Source organism: Lathamus discolor, chromosome 6, assembly GCF_037157495.1.
Source record: "Lathamus discolor isolate bLatDis1 chromosome 6, bLatDis1.hap1, whole genome shotgun sequence".
NCBI classification, from domain to species: Eukaryota; Metazoa; Chordata; class Aves; order Psittaciformes; family Psittacidae; genus Lathamus; species Lathamus discolor.
In genome coordinates, this window is record NC_088889.1 from 62,858,833 (window position 1) to 62,877,892 (window position 19,060).

The window sequence follows — 19,060 nt, forward strand, 5'->3', positions numbered from 1 at the left end:
AGCTCCTTAGGAAAGAGCCTGAGTATCAGTATTTCAAACAGAAATCCTGACTCCTGAGTGTATAATAATGTGGAAATAATTTTCATTTTAGAGAAAAACTATATTGAAAAAAAAATTTTCTACATTATCTGAAGCATGCCCTTTGTTAGCTGTCTCCAGAAAGGTATGAGCAAGAGCACTTAGCAATAAAGAAATGAATGTTTCTGACAGTGTTTGTAAGACTGTAAGTAAAATACAAGTGTCCTAACATCAGTGTCTGATGTCTGTGTCTGAAATACCTCTCTACAGGATGCTGCAGTGTATCAGAAAACACTTGTATACACATGTACCTGCCCCCCTTTCCAAACATACCCAACCATGAGACACTGTGCTTGTCTTTCATGGACAGCACAAATATCATATTTTCAGTGAAACAGATAGCTTAGAGACGTAGCTCCTGATTACAGGAAGCTGTTCATGATTCCTCCTGGATATTATTTTCTCCTATGCAAAGTTTGCTAAAAGCCAGGCCACGTGCCCTGAGGTGCTGCAGTCCTGGGTTTGCCTGGGATTTTGAAACAGGGATTACCCAACAAGGTCATCCGAGATCTCTAAACCAGTATTTGCAGGTTTTTAATGAAACTGTATACATGGGATGTCTATTCTTCTATTAGCTGCTTGCTTCATTCACTTGCTATGAAGGCTTCTTGTGCCTATAAGCAGAAGCAAGGATTTATCTTTCTGTGGTTATGTCTTCTCTTTCAACCACATCTACCTCATCTATTAAAATATCAAAGCAATCCAAAGAGACACTGTACTTTATAATCTTTGTAGAGAATCCATCAACCTCTTTTCTGGATTGACACTCCTGTAATGCCATCCTAGTCATGTTCTATACCTTTAAAAAATTATTTAACTCACAAGGATGATGACACAAAGAAGACAGGGAGTTCATGCGAACCTACAACAGAAGCCACTTCTTTAAGTAGTAAAAGTAGCTCTTTATGAGTTTTAAAAAGCTTTGCAGAAATAGATTCCTATTTGTACAATAAACCCATACATTTGTCTTCTTCAATGCTGACATATTAGTGAAATATCACAGCCATCCAGACTACCACTGGATCTGATGGCATGAACATCTACACACACCCTTCATGCTGTTGCTTGGATGAAAACTGCTGTCATACTCAGTGGCAGATCAGAGCTCCTCTGAAGTGGAAGGCAGACCTGAATTAACAAACAGTTGTGCAACCTGCAGATCCCAGTTCCTTCAGAGGTCTGCTGCAATAGGCACCTTAGCAACACAGAATAAAGTATTTTCTTGCCATGAGAAATGCAATTAAAGAGTGGCTTAAAAAAAAAATAGAAAGCAAGCTGGGTTAGCCATGCTGACCTAAAAAAGTCCAAACGGAAAGTATTTCTCACTTATTCTATGCAAGTTCCACCATGCCTGTGAATACAGCGCCAGAGTGGCCCCATGGAAGTGCTGGGTTGCTCCCAGTCTCTGGTGAAAGAGGTAGTGGTGCACTGGCACTTTTTGCTTTGGTAGGAGTGTGAAGAGGCTCAGAAGTTCACAGAACAGATTCCAACACTTGGCTGCCTCTCACAAACAGAAACAAAGTGGAAAAAGCAGCAGAAAATGTAACTGGCTACGTGTGAAAGAACAAAGAGTCCACTGTCAGCAGCACAATGCTAGTGGGGTGACTGTGCTCTCTATATCTAACACAAGCACACGAGAAATAGACAGTGGAAGAAATGGAAAGAGTATGGAGAAATATCAGGCTATGTCACACAAGCTGAAATTTTTTTTTAAAAATAAAGAATCAATGTGTAAAGCTCAAGGAGAACAGTAACTGTGCCAATACAAGGGATTGCAGCCGAACAAGTGGATTTTGTTCATATTTTTCTCTTCTTTTTTTTTCTCTCTTTTTTTTTTTTTTTTTTTTTAATGTCAGGAAATTACTCCAGAAACGCCTAGGAGTTTACCGTGAGGGGATGAAGAGTTAGATCAAGATCCCCACTAACATTTCCTGGGGCAAATGAAGCTAATACTTCAGAATGAGCGAATGAATGACGAAAAGAACAGACTCCTGCCTATGCCATAAATTCTTCCTAGCACTGATTTCTCAGTCTTTCAGAGGCACAGGCATCATGAAAGGGAATCATCTCACTTCAAACCTGCACATATGCTCCAGTGCAGTTTTCTTCCTTACTGGAGTGAAAGGTGAGTACCTCCAGAGCAGAGAGATCCTGTCCCAATTAGCTGTGACCCTCTGGAATCACTAGAAAGCCTACTTGGTTAGGTTAGATTAGGAAGTCAATTTTAAAGGACCAAAATTTGGCAAGATAAAGCCCTCTCCACTCTAACTTGCATTTCACCCACCCCGCACAGAGAAGGCAGATGAAGGGCTCTGGGTGTTTGCTGGGATACACCAGATCTCTCAGCTAACCCTGTGTCAAAGCAGACTGCTACATCACTGCTCCTAGATTCAATTGCTGTTGCCATATTTTGTTTCAATGTGAGTCACTACAGACAGCTACTCAGAAATTCAGAAAAACTGGCTTCAAGGCTGAGCTGCCACACCAGCCAGCATGAAAACTGGTGGCCCGCACTTCCGTAGAATAAAGGAGGCAGTGTATCATGGCTTAGCAGACTTAGATCCCAAAATCCCTTTGATTTTTGCTAAGCCAATAATACAGCCAACTTTTCCTCCTTAGCACCTTGTTCCTGCAGACATCTGATTTTCATATATCCCTACAAAGAACAGAAGAAAAAGAGAATTTAAAAATTAAATAACAGCTTCTGCCTGGACAAAGAAAATTATAGCCTTAGAGACTGATGTTTTATAAAGGAGTGAGGCCCTTAACTGAACAACTTCTGAAAAGTTACATCTGTTTTTAAAGACAAAGACCACATGCTTGGAAGAGGAGTAGTCCAGCTGGGACTCCTAAGGGAAGAAAAGGAAGGTTTTTTACACAAGGAAGTTTAACAAGATGCTGCTTGTGCATCTCCACCTGTGACGTGTGTGTGTTCTTTCCTGATGATGAGGTTCAAGTACTAAGCTGGGTGCAACTATGTGAGTTTGCAGTTCAAAAGGTATGGAGTCATTTGCTTCATTGAGAACTGCTACCAAACTAAAGCTTTCATTTTTCTCAAAACAAACAAGTAATCATGCCTTCCCAAAGATGCTAATGGGAAAGCTGCAAAAACAAACATTTCAGTATTGGGAAAACAACAAATATGTTTTTCACTGGCTTCATTTTGTGAGAAGCCGGTGAAAGGAAATGTTTTACTGTAGGCTGCTGTAGTTCTTTAAATACAAGTGGGTTCAGCCATTTGCTTCTTCCTGAATGATGTTCGGCCCGATAAAATGATAGGTGAAAGTGTTAATATCCTGTTGTTCTCTTACAAACCCTTCTCGGAAATTGCCAGTACCTCCGTGGGCTGCTTCATGCATCTCACAGTCCTCCAACATGCGCAATTGGACACTTGTAAAAAAAGGTTCGAATTTTTGTTTCTAAGTGCCCAAAGTAACTCATCAACTTTTAGAAACATTCTATTAAAATACTAGTAAGTGTTTTGCAAGAAAAACAAAAAGAAACAAATGCAATTATCCTACCAAAGTTCATCACTGTTTAATACAAATAGCTATTTTATTCATGTTTTCCATAGAAATAAGGCTTAGTTGAGGAGTACTGCTGATCCTCCAAAACATCAGGTCCTTAAGCCGAGCCTATGAGTCTATGCTGGTTTCACATTGTTCACTCTCAGCCCTGACACACTCTGAAGTCTATTTTGATACATTCTATATAGTTTATGTACTGAGGTAATATCCAGTGCTGTCATTTTTCCATGTAACTAAATGTCAGCAAGAAATAGAATCTAAAATTGGTTTGTAACTGTGGCAACTAATGAGCCATTCTAACTTGGAGTCCCCAAATCAAACATGTGACCACCAAGGGATTCATCCCAGTTTTAAGATGCTGCTTTTCAGGGAAGAAAATATGCTGCTGCTTTTGCTGACATACGCATTAGAGGAATCAGCCTACAATCAGGCTAGAGAGCTGGAGTAAACTCAGGCAAACAACTGGGAGAGAAGCAGCTCCCTTCTTAAAACAGCCAACACATTCTATTGAATCTATTGCTCCAGCTAATTAGAGGATGGAAAATGGATAGTCCAGCTAATCTAATGGATAAAGATAAAAGAACAAAATATCAGAGATGACAACAGTGGTTTTAATCACAGCAGTAGGGAACAAAGTGTCAGCTCCATAATGTCAAGGAATGGGTGTCTAAATTTTTAGGTTTTTTAATTTCAACTTCAACAGGCATTTAGGATCACAGGACTCATAAATCGAAAACACATCTGCACATGCAGATAAGAATAAACATGGGGCCAGCTCCATAATCCTGGTAAGGGGGAGGCCCTTTCATCTCCCATAACCACATATTCCTTATCACAAGCTGTTTTGAAAAGTTTGCATCAGGAAACTCTCCTAAACATATCTTAAGAGATATGCCTGCAGCTAAAATGTCCTTTACCAGGTTACATCTCTTTACCAGGGAACAGTGTATTTCTTCTCCTTCATTTCTGCGCCTGGAAGCTACCAGGTGACCATTTGTAGGGTCGTGGCAGTCAAGTGAAGGAAGTTCCTCTAGAAGGAGCTGACATCTCTACAGAAGGGCTTTGCAGACAAGCTGGTTTATGCACAGGCTGCTTTAAAGCCAGACTAGTCAGAAAGAAACAGCCTATCTATCTGTTTCACATTTTTTATATATGAATATAGTAGTATGTACTACTACTACAGTGGGCAAACACTGCTCTTTCTTTCTGCCACAGAAGGTCAAGGTCTTGGTGCCAACATGCAGTGGGAACACATTATACGAATCCACAGTATGAATGGAGTATACACTGCAGATATTTTCAGTAATGCACAAGAACTATACTTCAGGCTTTTTTTGAGAAGACAGAAAAGAGGAGGTAAAATAAACTTGTAAGTAAAACAGTTGTTAATTTTCCAGCACAATTTGAAAAGTGTGTAGTTACACACTTTGTGTAGTTGAAGCTAAAATTATAATAAATTTAAGATATAAAATGAGGGGTCAGTTTTCCCTCATGCTACATTGAATGGTTTCTTTAAATAGCATGTGTATGTTCTAGAAACACACTACAGTCCAGATCAGATGTTAGATGTTAGTCAATTCTTTACCAAAGACGTGGGAAGTTCTTATCAATTTTCTTCGAAGATCTAAAACCTAATAAAATTAAAAAGAAAAAAATGCTTTCACTTAATTATTTTGCTTACATGTATAAACATTGGCTGACGCTGGCTTTGAATATTGGCTTTCCTGAGTAGGGAAGAAAAAAAAACACAGCATAAATTATAGCTTTTAATTGTGTAAATTATAAATGCTGCTGACTCATAAATTAAGCTGCATTTGAAAAAGTGAAAAAATAATTATGACCCTTGAAACTTTGAACCATGAAATATTGTTATGCTGTCTATGAAAGAAAAAGACCTCTTTGAGAAAGACCAGTCAGAATACCTATTATTGCAGGCCTGGAGTAATCAGTAAAGTGACAGGTATGTCAGAAGAAAGCAGTACGGGTGACAAACACATAACAAAAGAAAATTAACAACTTCGCTTCCCTGTGTGAATTTGCAAAACAGAGTGCTACAGTTACATCAGTTATATGGTCCCCGCAAGATGCAGTGCTCTATGGTTCGTGAATGGAAAAAAGAGGACACCTAAAAATGCAGTGCGATTTTGCTGTTCAGAAGAGAGGCCACCTCTGGTGCTCTGTATCTGTCTCTGTATCGCACTGTACTCCTGCTAAAGCAGCAAAGCCTCTGTGTGGCATACTGATCATCAAGAGATGACATAGTGTGACACCAGGGTTGCCATCAGAATGCTCAGGTGATTTTTTGGGGAAAGGAGAAGAGAGCTACACTAACATTTTAACCAAGTCTTTCTGTCCGCATTTATATTTTAACAATTTAATTATGAACTTGTGGTCATGACAGAAGCTGATGAGACCCCATCAAATTTAATTCCCTCCCTTTAGAGAGAAGAGATCAATTGGTTCAGCCAAAGTGTTTCCCATTCATGAGGCAAATATGAAAGCAAAGCTGTAACTCAGTAGAAATAAGCAGACAGACAGACAAAAGAAAAGCAAGGAAGAAAGGGGATTAAATTCATCTCTCATCAGATGTTCCTGATACATCTCAAGTTATAAGGTTACCATTATCAATCAAGGAATTGTGAAAAACATCCGGTGTGATATCCTAGGTGCATCAGGAAAAGCTGACAGTAAGTCTTAATAACAAAAAAGTTATGACAAGAAGGATAAGAGATGGAAAGTTAAAGCACTGGCTGTCTTACGCTTTCTCAAATTAATTTTTACCTAATTAATTCATCTTCATCAGATCTGGGCCAGCTTAGCAACAGCAGTAATGGAAATTATTATCTTAAGGCTCTACACAGAAGAAAAAGCTTTAAACCCTGTCCGCCTACTAAGCAACATCACATCTTCATTAGTTTACTGGCATTTAAAGAAGAAAAAAAAACCAAGAAAGAGATCTTGCAAAGGCCCACACAAAGAGTAGGCACCATAGTGTTGATGTGAATTTAAGAAACAGTTAGAACAGTAAGGCGGAAGAAAAAACACCAACCAACCAAACAAAACAACAGCTACACACAGAAAATGCCCAAGTAATGATGAAGGTATAGTGAGATGATTTCAGCACAGCCACTGCCTGCATGGGCACGGCTCCAGGGGCAACTACAAGCAGCTTTCATCAGGAGCACTTCTCACCATTTCTTTTCCTTCCTTCCTCTTTTGCCACTTTCTGCGGTGCCATTACTTTCTGGAGGGAGCTCCTCTCAGAGCTGGGCTTCCCCGACACGTTGCTGGTGATGGAGCCATTCTGACTCGGGGACTGGCTGCAAGTAACCATAGCAACAAGGGAGGATGTGAGTTCTTCCTTATAAACCTCATCTCAAGGTTATTGCATTTGCACACAGTTTGCATCACTGAGTTTTCAAGCCTGATTTTGTACCAAAAGGAGATAGAATATAAACTGCACACAGAAACACAGTAAAGGCAGGAACAGAGAACAGGACTTCTCAATTAGTTCAGGGTTGATGAGTATCTTAGTGGCATAAAATGCAGCCACATCTCATGCACAACCTCCACAATGACAGAAGTGGCACTGCAGAGGACAAAAAAATCCTGTTATCAATTCAGTGCCATTTATACAGCTAAAATAAAGCAGACCTTTGTTTATGTATATACAGCTAAACTAACCCTTTCATTATTTAACCTGCATTTACACTGAACTTGTTTTGCCAGTCACAATGTAAAATTCAGTCACACATACACACACACAGTATGATAAGAAAATTCTCCTTTTATTTTTCTGTTTTGCACACATCCTGGTTTAACCAGCACAATTACTTGCTGGAAGTTCTGAGAAAATGCTTGTTTTGCTTAGCCATTGCATAGTCTTGCCTTAAAACTGGTCCCTGCACAGGGTGAGCAGGGAGGACAGAGCAGAACTGCTGCAAGTGTTTAGTCCCAGCCAAGAGCAAGAACAGAAATTAACAGTGTAACTGAACTGCACCAGGAGCAACCTCTCAGAAGTTCTCTTCTTTCTGTGGGAGCAAATTATTCAAATCCTAATGCACAAGTTGGGAAAAGTAGGCCAAAGTAGAAAATGTTAGATTTGGTGCCACTCAACATCTGGACACAGCATCACATAGTTTCTACATGTAAAACTTGCCACAGCGGGAACGAAAACTATCTACAGGACCTGTACTCATGCACCCATCTACAATCTAGCATTGTCATGGCTAATGACAGGATAATGCAAATAGGTTGTATCAGAGAAAAAGAATGGACTTAGGCACAAGGACTTTCATTTACAGAGGAAAAAAATCCAATCAAGTTCTATTGCTGTCACAATGGCTTTATATCCAGAATATACTATTAAAGCAAAACAACTGTAAAAACCATCCTATAAATTATTGCCAAGATTACATTGCCAGCTTGAAACATTCATTTACCTCAGGTTCTGACTGCCCTGTCTGGTGTAGGTAGAGAGCTTTTACTGTGGTCAGAACAGAAAAAGACAAGCATGAGAAAAATAATATTTCGGGACTCTCTTTTGAAGATAGCCTAGGTGGAAATATATATATAATTTGAGACAGGCTCTTCCCAGCTACAGGGCTTTAGGAGAGCTCAGTATGCAACCCAGCTCAGTCCAGCCCAGCCTGACGATCTTCTTGTGAAATTCTATGGAGGATAAATACTCCTGAAAAGTAACATTTCTCCCTTTGAAACCTGTCTGCCACTGCTAATGAACAATCCCAGCCTGTAAAACAGTTCATCCAGGACAGACCAACACCTGAAGAAAATCTTCTCCACTGGGGAACAAGGAAAAGCAGTGACCATGGATAGCTTACAGAATGATTTCTGCTGCCACAAATCTAAATATTCATGCTTTTTAAGTGGCCACGGTATTATTAACTGTGAAGTTTCCTTCAGTGGTAATAACAGAGAAGATACTCTGATCGGTTACCAGCCACTCTACAGCAGTCTGATTTAGATTGACCTTTCCTGGCTGCAAAATAGCCTGGATGAAAGAGCAAATACATAAAGGCCAAGAAAAATTTCTTCATCTTCAGAAAGCATTAAATTCCATCTCCAGAAACCTCTCCTGGGAATGAAAAAAGGCTCGAATTCTGCATGTTCTCACTTAGTCAAGTTATCACTCTGAAGGAGGCAAGACTTACTTAGTTATTTGCTTAGAAAGGCACCAAGGTTCAACACATCTTAGAATGAGAGTAACTTTCCTTTGAATTCCCAGATCAAGTTTGCTTATGGATGTTTGTTTAAAACTGCAGATTAAGTAGACAGGAATTTCTGTGCACATTCAAAGGACTGAGTGTTTAATCACTTATGTCAGAGGATTAATTAATAGGGCTGGTTTACATTTTTTGTGTATGCTTCCACATGACTTTGGAGGCACTTCAAAACACATTAAAGAACAGTTCCAGTTCCTGCAAAGGCTTAATCTGTGGTGGTCCAGCATCAGCAACCACAGACAGTGTCAGGTTATCTCACATTTGTAATTTCATCAGAGGACAAAAAACTGCAAAAGGGACAAGAGCTGCTTGGTGTACACATCCTATGTGACCTGACTCTCACAGTTCAAGTATTTATGGTGTGAACAACACATCACTGATATTAAAGTGCAGACTAACAGTTAGCAACCAAACCCAGTGAAGCACTCACAGGAATCAGGGGAGTTCTCTGCTATCTCCTCTATTGGTCCTCCCTGCAGTCAGCAATCTCCATGTTCTAGGTGATTTACTATGCAACCACAGAAGCATGCCAAACCAGACACCAGCTCAGGATCCCTCTGTTTCCCTTTTTCTTCAGGAAAACCTCAGCTTATGACCAATGCCAGTGAACTAAACAATGACTGTTACCTCTATTCAGGCTGTTTACCTAACAGTTTGATTTTTCTCTCTTCCCCTCAGTATCATTCTTCAGCAATAAGAACTTGATGATCCTCCACTTACTTTCAAGGAGAGCAGGTCAAGGAAGAAGTTGACTTGAACCATGCAAACCAGCTAGGATAAAGGGATAACCTGCTTTCCTTGTCTGAGATCATGGAGATAAGAAACAATGACCTTCAGCTATTCTGATGATGACTGAGGCTAGACAAGAGGTAAAACCTCTTAACGGGAAAGGTAGTGAGGAACAGATTGCTTGAGGAAGCTGTGGTCATCCCACCAGTTTAAAAAAAGGTCGATAAACTTGAGTTAGGAGTGTATTTGACCCCTCAGGGAAGAAGAGGAAGAGCCAGACAGCTTCCTGGGGACCTTGAAGCTGTGAATCTACAACCCTGTAGACTTAGTATGAATAAACTGCAAGGCTGGGACACTTTACCCTATACACTGAAGTTGTCTGGTCTGTTCTTACACTGTCAAAAGTTTTGTATGGCTGTAGATGCTTTGGATCTAGAGGTCTCACAATCTAGTGGTTGTTTGGGGTTTTCCTTTCTGCTAATTAAGACATCAGGTGCAATTCTGGAGTGACAAGAGTCTGTTAGTAGAGCCACAGCAACTTACACTGGCTAAGGTCCTGTCTTTTGGTTCATCTGAGAAACAATCAGTGCTCATGCTCCATATCCCACGTTTTCTTTGGATTCATCTCTTACACAACACAAGCATTCATACAAGCGCCACTTCCCGTTTACCTACTCTGTGCATGTACAGTCTCTGAAGACTTCACTTTATTTTATCCTGCACTTTGCAGCAAACTTACACATCCAGCGCAGACCAGTGTTATGCCAAGAATTTATGATGGAGGAACCATCTGCCATGCACAGAGCCTGGGAGCCAAACCTTCCAGGTTTTTCTTAAGCAACAAGCAGCATGTACCCTACCCCACCCCTCTGAGGAAACATGCCAGTCCGTACCTTTTCCTTGTTTCATTGGATTTGGCAGTTTTGATAGTACTCCCATCCTGAGTAATTTCTCTCTCTTGGGAGGCAGGAGCATCTCTAACTGGAAGTGGGAGTACAACAGTCTCCTGAGTTACAGGTAAAACCTCATCTTCAGCTCCTTGCTGACCTAAGTGTTGCTTGGCATAGTCAAAGCCTTGGACAGGCTGCAAAAAAAGTGGGAGAAAAAAAAGAAATTTGCAGCATGTGTCATATGTTAATATAAAATTTCCACTTCAGTATGAAATTTTCCACTACTCTTCAACTTCTTTAATTACATAAGGTATAAACATGTAGATTGACATAGGAGTGCCCAACAACAAAGTAATTTTCTGATGAGATCTCCATTCCACATATTTTAAACATGATTAGCGAGTATAAAATTGATCTTGGCTAGCCTTTCGCACCCTGCTGTAACACCTCCAGAAGACAATGGCAGATTGAGCACATGGAAGAAAAAACTAGAGGCAAGACAAATAAGACCATACCAAAACCAGAAAACTTTCTCTGACAAAAACCTTGTGGTTTCAAAGAGGGTGGGAGTAGTTTATTCCAGATCAAGACAGAGTAAAAAAGGCACACATCAAAGTTTCATGGGCAACATTTTCCAGAAAAGGATCTTTTTTTCAGATCAGTGAAATTCTCTTTCCCCTGGCTGCCAGTTGCCTGCTGGGAAGGTTGTTACTGACTTCACGTGTTTCTCTTGGGAAGTGGCATTTGCAAAAGCCTTGCCTCTCCTCTGAAGCCTGGCCGGGCTTTTCCTGCTGCCTTTGCAAGGAAAAAGCAGAACTGCACAAAAAAAACAACCACCACCCACCAATCTGCATTTTCTATTGGAAAAAAAGAGAAGGAAAACCAGCATGAAAGATAAATTACTCTAATTCCTGACCATCTCTGGATAAAATATGTAACACAAAAATGTTTTTGCTACACTAAATTGAACTAATTTACCATAACCTAGAAGGCTGCTCTTCCTGAAGTACAAAAGTATTGACAGAATGCTTAAAAAGCACCACAAAACACTTCAGAAGTGAGCAATGGTGATTTTAACCCTCAAGCATACTTTGGGAAATGCACCAGAATTGAATAGTCAGTAACTGAATTGTCTCTCTCAGGTTTCTGTCATGTTGTCATTGAATATTTTAGTTCTGAAAGAAAATCAGGTGGGTAAAGAAATTTGCTGATAGAACAGAAAAAGAATGAACTTTGAAGAAAACTCATCTTCTTTTGTTCTATCCCCTACTAAATCTGGACTCTAACTATAAATACAGATACATTTCATAGGTGATCTCAGTCTGAAAATAATAGGGCTGTCTTCTATTTTTTAAAACAAAACAAAACATACTTTTTGTTTATGGGCATCTTCATCACTTTTCTAGTCTCCTGTTTGAACTGAGGCTGACAGTTTCTAATGTGCTCACATACTTCAGTATTCCTCTGGTAAGTATCTCTGGCGTATTAAGTAGATGCTAGCTGAGGTAATGCTGATTTGGGAGAACAGACATCTCCCCACATTACAACAATGGAACTGGCAACATATCAGAGAAATGCCAATTCAACATCACCAACCCATGGCAAGTCATAATAATCTCACCCCAGACAGAGCCTTTTGCTTGCCCTCCTCTGAAAGTAGGGTACCACACAAGCAGCCACCAAATTACCTACCAAGGGACAAAATGAAGAAATGGAAGGAAATGAAGAAAGGGGAAGCAGAAGCTATGTGAAGGACAGCTAGGAAGAGCTACTGCACAACATCCTAGGTCGTGATATTTTAATCAAAATTAAATCAAAAAAAGATAATATTTTTCAACCTTAGTATCTCAAGTCTTAGTCAAGTCCCTCCTAGATATTCTGCAAAAAACGTAACAAAAGAGAAAAGCTGATCAAATCAGACTTTTTCCCTCCTTTGAAAGAGAAGTTTTAACTTATACTTAGTATCTTAAAAACAAAAAACAAAACAAAGGAATAGAAAACCAAACAACCCCCTCAAACAGAAACAAACCAGAAGCACCAGAACATGAGAATTACTACAGAACTCTACAGAGTCCCAGCGCAGATATGCCAAAGGAAGAAAATGAAGGATTAGTTTAATCTGAGTTCTACTTACCACCACATCTAGTAATAAATTGCCATAAAGGAAAAGGGGAAAAAGCCATCCTCATCAGCAGACATATTGCATTAAATGAAATTCGATCTTGGATCCCTGCTTTGTAAAAGCCCACAGGAGCAGATGGCTTTACCACCCATGAAGGGAGCTGGCAAGACTAAATCTTGAAGCACTGCAAAAGTAGATGTCCAATACAGCTGAAGTACTCACAAAGACCCAAGGACTGGGATTTGAATATTGCTTTTGAAATAACAAATGAATTATGAGACCATTAAATTACATTGCCTGGCAAAGGGCAGACTGAATATAGGAAGTTGTTGTTTCTGGGACTTTTTTCCTTGTAATGATGATGAGAAAAGACACTGTTATTTAAAAAAAAAAAAAAAAGGAAAAAAGAAAGTAAAAAAAAAAAGAAGTAAAAGACTTCCTTTCTACATGTATACCCATGTACACAGACAGTTTCATCTTTTTTTTGCATGCCCTTTATCAAATTGATAGTGATTGTTTTCTCAAGGCCTGCAGCATTTGCTTTGGCTTGCAGGTCTTAGACTGCAGATCGTATCTCTGTTTATCTGCAAGCTTATTCCTTCATGCTCTAAAAGAAAGGAAAGGTGATAAATCAGATTACAGCCCTTAAAAAAGTCATGCTGTGAATTAGAAAGCAAGGGAGGTAAAAGCTAGCACCTATCCAAAAACTCAAAGTAAAAATAGTTGCTTAAAATAAAAACAGCATTGAAAGAACATTAAAATAAACTCCCATCAGAATTTCACCGATTTGAATTTACACTTCTTTTCATTTTACAACTGGAGAGCCAACTGAAAAAGATGGTAACAGTCCTTTTTCCCTGCAACTTAGTACAGATATTTCTGACTGCTAAGGCAATGCAGAACAGCAGCACAATTCCTAAGAAAGATACTATAAACTACACTGTATATGAGAGGTCATTTTTTAAACTTCACTTACATAGCCTTCAGTCTGCTACAATTAAAGAAGTCATTCCTTAATTACCAGGCCAGGCAGTAATCCTGCTGTTACGTTACATCACCCCAGAGCTATAGAAGGATATGTAGCATTCAGTGCTTCATCACCCCTCCATGCTGTGTTCCTGGAGGGATGTGGCAGGCAGGTCTGCTCTGTGAGGACCTGCAGTGATGAACAAGCAGCTCTGCTCCGCCAGTCCCCTTGGGACAGAACTTCTGGAAGCTGAACACCTAAAATGGCACAGCTGAAAACAAAACCAGCTGAAATCCAAGGCTGTGAGTACCCTGTAATATTCTCTTTCCCTCTCTATAAAGTTTGCTGGATATTCAAAAGGCATCAAAAAATTGCTCCAGTGATTCAACAGCAAATCTCAGACATACCAAAACAAAACATTAAAGCTGCTGCTTAAACTAAAAATCACTCTACTGTGACTCCACTTACAGAACAGATTTAATATTAATCAAGCAGTCTCAGGTACTTTTCTAAGCCATGAAATAAATATATTCATTTTAAATGTGATGTACATATGTGCTCATCAGCTATTTGTATTGCCAAACTGCATGAAATGTAGCAATTACAGTTCAAGTATTCACCACTATTCCTGATATCCCTAAAGCTGGGATCAAAAATAAAATCAAAATTGTTATTTTCAAAATTACCTTATTTCATTATGTTCTCTAGATATATGTTTTAGCCTTAAGTAAAGATGCTGAAATCAGGAATGAGAAAGCCAGTCCACTCCCTGTCCCACTGCAGAATTTACTTTCTGCAGTCCGTATAGCAGCATACACTCTGAACTAGACCTGGCTGAACCTTTTTGATGGAGTCATCATTGCGAAATTAAATAGAAAGCCATTCAGCTTTCACTTTGAAATGCATCACTTTTCATATAAATGACTTAAATTAAATTTCACGGAGTCTCAAAATATACCAAGAAGGGGAACTGCACTCTGGGAGTGGACCTCCTGCACTCCAGCTGCAACTGTGAGCAAGTCTGCAGAAAAAACCTCCTGGAAGGAGCACATTGTGGCTGCTGGGGACTCAGCACCAACTGATTTGTTCTGCAGATCTAACTCCCGTCTGATAACGTTGACTGAGGACGCAAATGTAACCTGACTGAATAGGTTTTAACCTGACCACGTATTTTACAGCCTGATTAAATCTGATTTTTCAGGAAGAGTTAAAATTCAACCTTTTCTTTCTTTTTGGAATGGCAGCTTTGGGTTAAATATTAAAATATTTTCAAGTTTTTTCTGTGTGGTAGCTTCAACTAGCAGTGTTTGGGTTTTTTTATTTAGCAACTTGCTTCAGCTGTAAAGCATCCCATAATGATGGCCAGCTCAAAACAATGTATGAATTCCATCCCATTTTGTTCTTTTAGCTAGGACTAAAATTACATATGAGAAGAATCAAGTGGTGCATAGTATTTGCAATGGCCCCTAATAAAGCCTGATATGCATTTTAGCGTTTCAATGGGACGTTACATGATAATACTGAAGTGTTATTAATTTTTGTGATATTGTTTGCTTCACTTCTGCAGATCTAGTCCTTAACACTAGTTTGATAACACTACAATGAACATACTGGAACCAAAACGGAAACATCTTTTTCGCCTCATTTTTTGTACAAATGTCTTTTTCAAACTGGCACCAGCTGCGCCTATCTGCAACTAACCTAAGATGAGGAGAGAAGAGCTGTCATATGCATCATGCCTTCTTTCAGCTCTCCCTCCAATCTACATTTTTCAGCAGAAGCAACAGAGATTAAATTGTTGAATCCTGCTGTCTGTAGCATTCAGAAACCAAAGACAAAAATTATCATTTCAATCCCATGTCAGTGGAGAAGAACAAAGGCAGCTAAAAGGGTGAAGGAACCATATGACCTACACACAGGTTCTGTAGGCTAAAAACTCCTCACTTTGGGTGCCTGTGTTTAAAAGCCATTTAAATAGCAGCATGGAGAAGGCAGACTTTTTTCCACTACAGAGACAAATCAGTATTCTGTGACATTTTTCTATTAAAAGATAGAGAATCAAACTAGAAACACATTTGATGTGGTCCAAAAACAAGCAAACAAGCAAGCAAGAAACAAAAAACCCTCCAAAAAACCCCCCTGTAATCAATATGGGTTAGTAACTTTAAATGTAATTGTTTGTACCCAACCAGCAACATCCACAAATAAATTAGAAAGTTCAAAACATCTAAAAGAAAAATGACAGTGGCAGAAATTTTCTGAAAAACAAATGCAAAGTACGTCCTTTGGATTAGCAGTTGGGTGGAGAGCTTTTGGTTAGAATCAGGTCTGAACTGCTGCCAAAGTCCAGAGCTCCAGCCATTGCCACCTGCAGCAGGTAGGATCTGCTCAGGAGATGGGCTAGAGAATGAGGTCCCATGGGAGATGTGCTGCTGACGAGTCCTAGGCTATTTTATGAAAGAAGCAAGTACCTCAAATAAAAGCCTACTCAGTCCTAATGGCTCAGCGCCTTACATCGCTGTGTAACGGTTACTCTGTCACTGCTACCAACAAGGGACAAGCTGTGATGGAAGTTGACGAGCCCTGAGGAAACTAGAAGGATAATTGCTGTGACCAGTGGTATCAAGGACAGAGAAATGCAAAGATCCAATGTTGCAAATAACAACCTTTTCAGTTCCAAACCTCCTTCAGCTATCAGAGAAACACAGTTAAAACCTCAGGAAGCAAATTGACATCTTGGATCTAAAGACCCATCACTCACTTTTGCTCTCTGAGGCAGGTTCATCATGGTGTCTGGTTTAAAGTCATTCTTGTTCTTTCTGCACAGAACTGCTGTGATGATGATGATGATAACTGTAACCACAGCAATGGGAGCCAGCACTGCTGCAATGATCCACAAGTTGTTTGGGGGATTCTTCACCACAGCTATGGAAAATTGCAAACCAACATTGGTAACTTCCACTGCACAAACACAAGGTTTAAATTGCTTTTAACACAGACTTCAACGGTCTCCATATAATAATCAGTATAGAAAGATTGTTAGTAATCTAACTATGCCTTTTTATTCCTTGAGGCAAAAAAAAAAACAACAAACCAGAATTAATCAGCAGCACTATGTAATTCCCAAATCCCTGGACTCTATTCTCTTATTTAGTTATATGCTAGTTATATGCAAAAGCCACCATCAACTCCCAAGTCAAGTTAGATTCCACATTAGATATGGTTCATTTACAGATATATTAATAATGGTACCAGGAAAAGGGTACATTCCAGAAATGTAGTGATGCTAAAATATTTTAGAATCCATTTTATCAGAATAAAGTCTCTTGCTATGAACCTTTAACTTGTAAACACAGAAGAGATCCTCCTGTGACAAATCCCTGGTACTCTCATTTAATTTCTTTCTGGAAAAACACCAGATAACCATATGATACTGAAATTTGTTTTAGTGAAATATTTAGTGGGCTTCACCATGCTATCTCTATTTAATTTACTAAGCCACTAGTTGCTCGTGTGGATAGGCAATTGTGAGAATACCAACGTAAAGCAGCATTTCCCATTTTCCAGGGGACTAGTGCTTTCAAATGTCATTAAGCTTATTAGCTGCCAGAGGCACTCAGCTGCTTTTAGGATCTGACTTCAACTGCATAACATCTTGCTCAGTAGCAGCTATGAAAGCCAGCTGAAAGTTTGTCTGAAGCTTGAGCCTATTTTCTTTGTACATCTACAACTTTCTGCAAAGCCAATGTAGTTTGTTGGGTGATAAGGAATAGCACCACAAGGTACACATCTTGTACACAGTGTAACAGTAATCACACAGTTAAACACTGTCCAAAAAGCCAGGTTGAAGCCCTTCAAGGTTTAAATTATTCAAAAAAAATTTTATAGAAGCCGTAACACTTGTGCGTGCAACCACTCAGTAGCTGATGCAAGTCTTAAGAGAGAAATTCGAAAACACTTAACTTTTCAGGAGCAGATTACTTTATTGGCCACATTATTCTGAATGATACTACCGTATCCTGAATTTGAAACCTGTCTATACATGAGTAGCTCTGTTCAGCTCACTTTCCTGATTTGTGTCTTGAGAAGATCTGTAACAACCAGATGGTGCACTTATCAAAGTTCTTGGTGAAAATTATCACTTGAAAAAAAAACCAAATCCCTCTGAGACAGAAATAATCTACATCATTTTGAACAAGTCAGAAATAAAGGACATATTGATAGCCCCCACATTTTACTTTGGGCCAAGTTATTTGAAAGGTGCTTTTAGCCCCAGCAGTCATTAGCCTGTACTGTCATGGTTTTGTTAGTATCAGAATTAGTTCTGACTTTACAGTTCCATAAAGTTGTTCAGTTCACAGGACTGTATGTGTGCATGAGTTGTACGGTAGAGTTTACAATCATCAGCTAAACAACAGTTGGTATATAGCTTTGATTTGCTAAGATAGAAGATTAGTCTTGCACAGGAAGAGCAGCTGCTCAGAAAGGTGCAGATGAAATTTCTCTGTGTGATCAGTGGAGGCTCCCTACACATACCCTGGTGCTCTTATGAATTAAAAAATAAATAAAAAGAAGAAATAAAGGACCAAACCAGAGAATTGTTAAAAGAATTCTTACGATCAGCTTGAACTTGAATAACATAACCCAGTGTCAAGGCCATGCGTTGGGAGTCAACAGTACTCAGGATTTTGGCAGCTGCGGTCCCCAGCAAAGGTTTCCCATTGTATAAAGTATAGTATGTCAGCTCAGCTGGCTCCTTGGGCCCTGGAATACGTTGGATTTTTACCATCTGTCAGGAAAAAAAAAAAAAAAAAAAAAAGAAGAAAAAGAAATGATAAGGAAATAGAAATAGACTGTGTGTGTACTCTACCACTGCAAAACCTGTCAGGAGCTACTTGAAGGCAGTGCACACAGGGAACTCCTTCAAGACCCCATGTAAGCCTAAAATACACGCAAATATTCTCACAGGATCAAAGCTTCTCCCCTTCGTAGCCCGAGTATTAAGATTAATGAGGTCCAACTTGCCACCTTCAACATTTTTAAACACAAACCTAAAGTAAAACCCTGCACTAAGAAAGGCCTGCAGCAAAAAGAAGGAAAGGATCAAATGTTTGGACATTACAGTCCTATGTGAAGAGGGAATTCTTAAAACCTGTCCTAATATTGAAAATTACAATTCACTGGCATATTGCAGTTGAAAAATTCCCTCACATTCTATTTCTATACTTGTTATTTTTCATGCCAGGCTGACACTAAAGAGAACTATGCTTTTTTTCATTTTATTCTGCAGGACTTTTACATTGTACCTCTATCTGTCCTGAGAGTAGAGGAAGTATCAAACACCTTTAATTATGAGGGGAAAAAGGAGTTTTGTGATTCCTCTCCACTATGTGACAGACTAAAATAAGCCATGTTTTCATGGAAAATTTTACAAAGGTTCACACTTTTGGCAAGTAAAAACATGTCTCTTCTTCAAATTGTTTCAGTGGGAAAGCACACAGTTG

The 19,060-nt window shown here is 39.3% G+C and overlaps 1 protein-coding gene across 1 annotated transcript in view; it reads right to left on the minus strand.

Moving 5' to 3' along the window:
* The window catches only part of KIAA1549L (KIAA1549 like), a 71,515-nt gene that overhangs the window by 32,135 nt on the left and 20,320 nt on the right, over nucleotides 1–19,060 (minus strand). Inside the window, exons 10-14 of the mRNA XM_065685812.1 lie at nucleotides 18,174–18,345; nucleotides 16,318–16,481; nucleotides 10,471–10,661; nucleotides 6,798–6,925; nucleotides 5,198–5,236 (exon numbers count right to left, since the gene is read on the minus strand). Coding sequence (XP_065541884.1) covers nucleotides 5,198–5,236; nucleotides 6,798–6,925; nucleotides 10,471–10,661; nucleotides 16,318–16,481; nucleotides 18,174–18,345 — 694 coding nt within the window. The remainder of the gene's footprint in view (nucleotides 1–5,197; nucleotides 5,237–6,797; nucleotides 6,926–10,470; nucleotides 10,662–16,317; nucleotides 16,482–18,173; nucleotides 18,346–19,060) is intronic.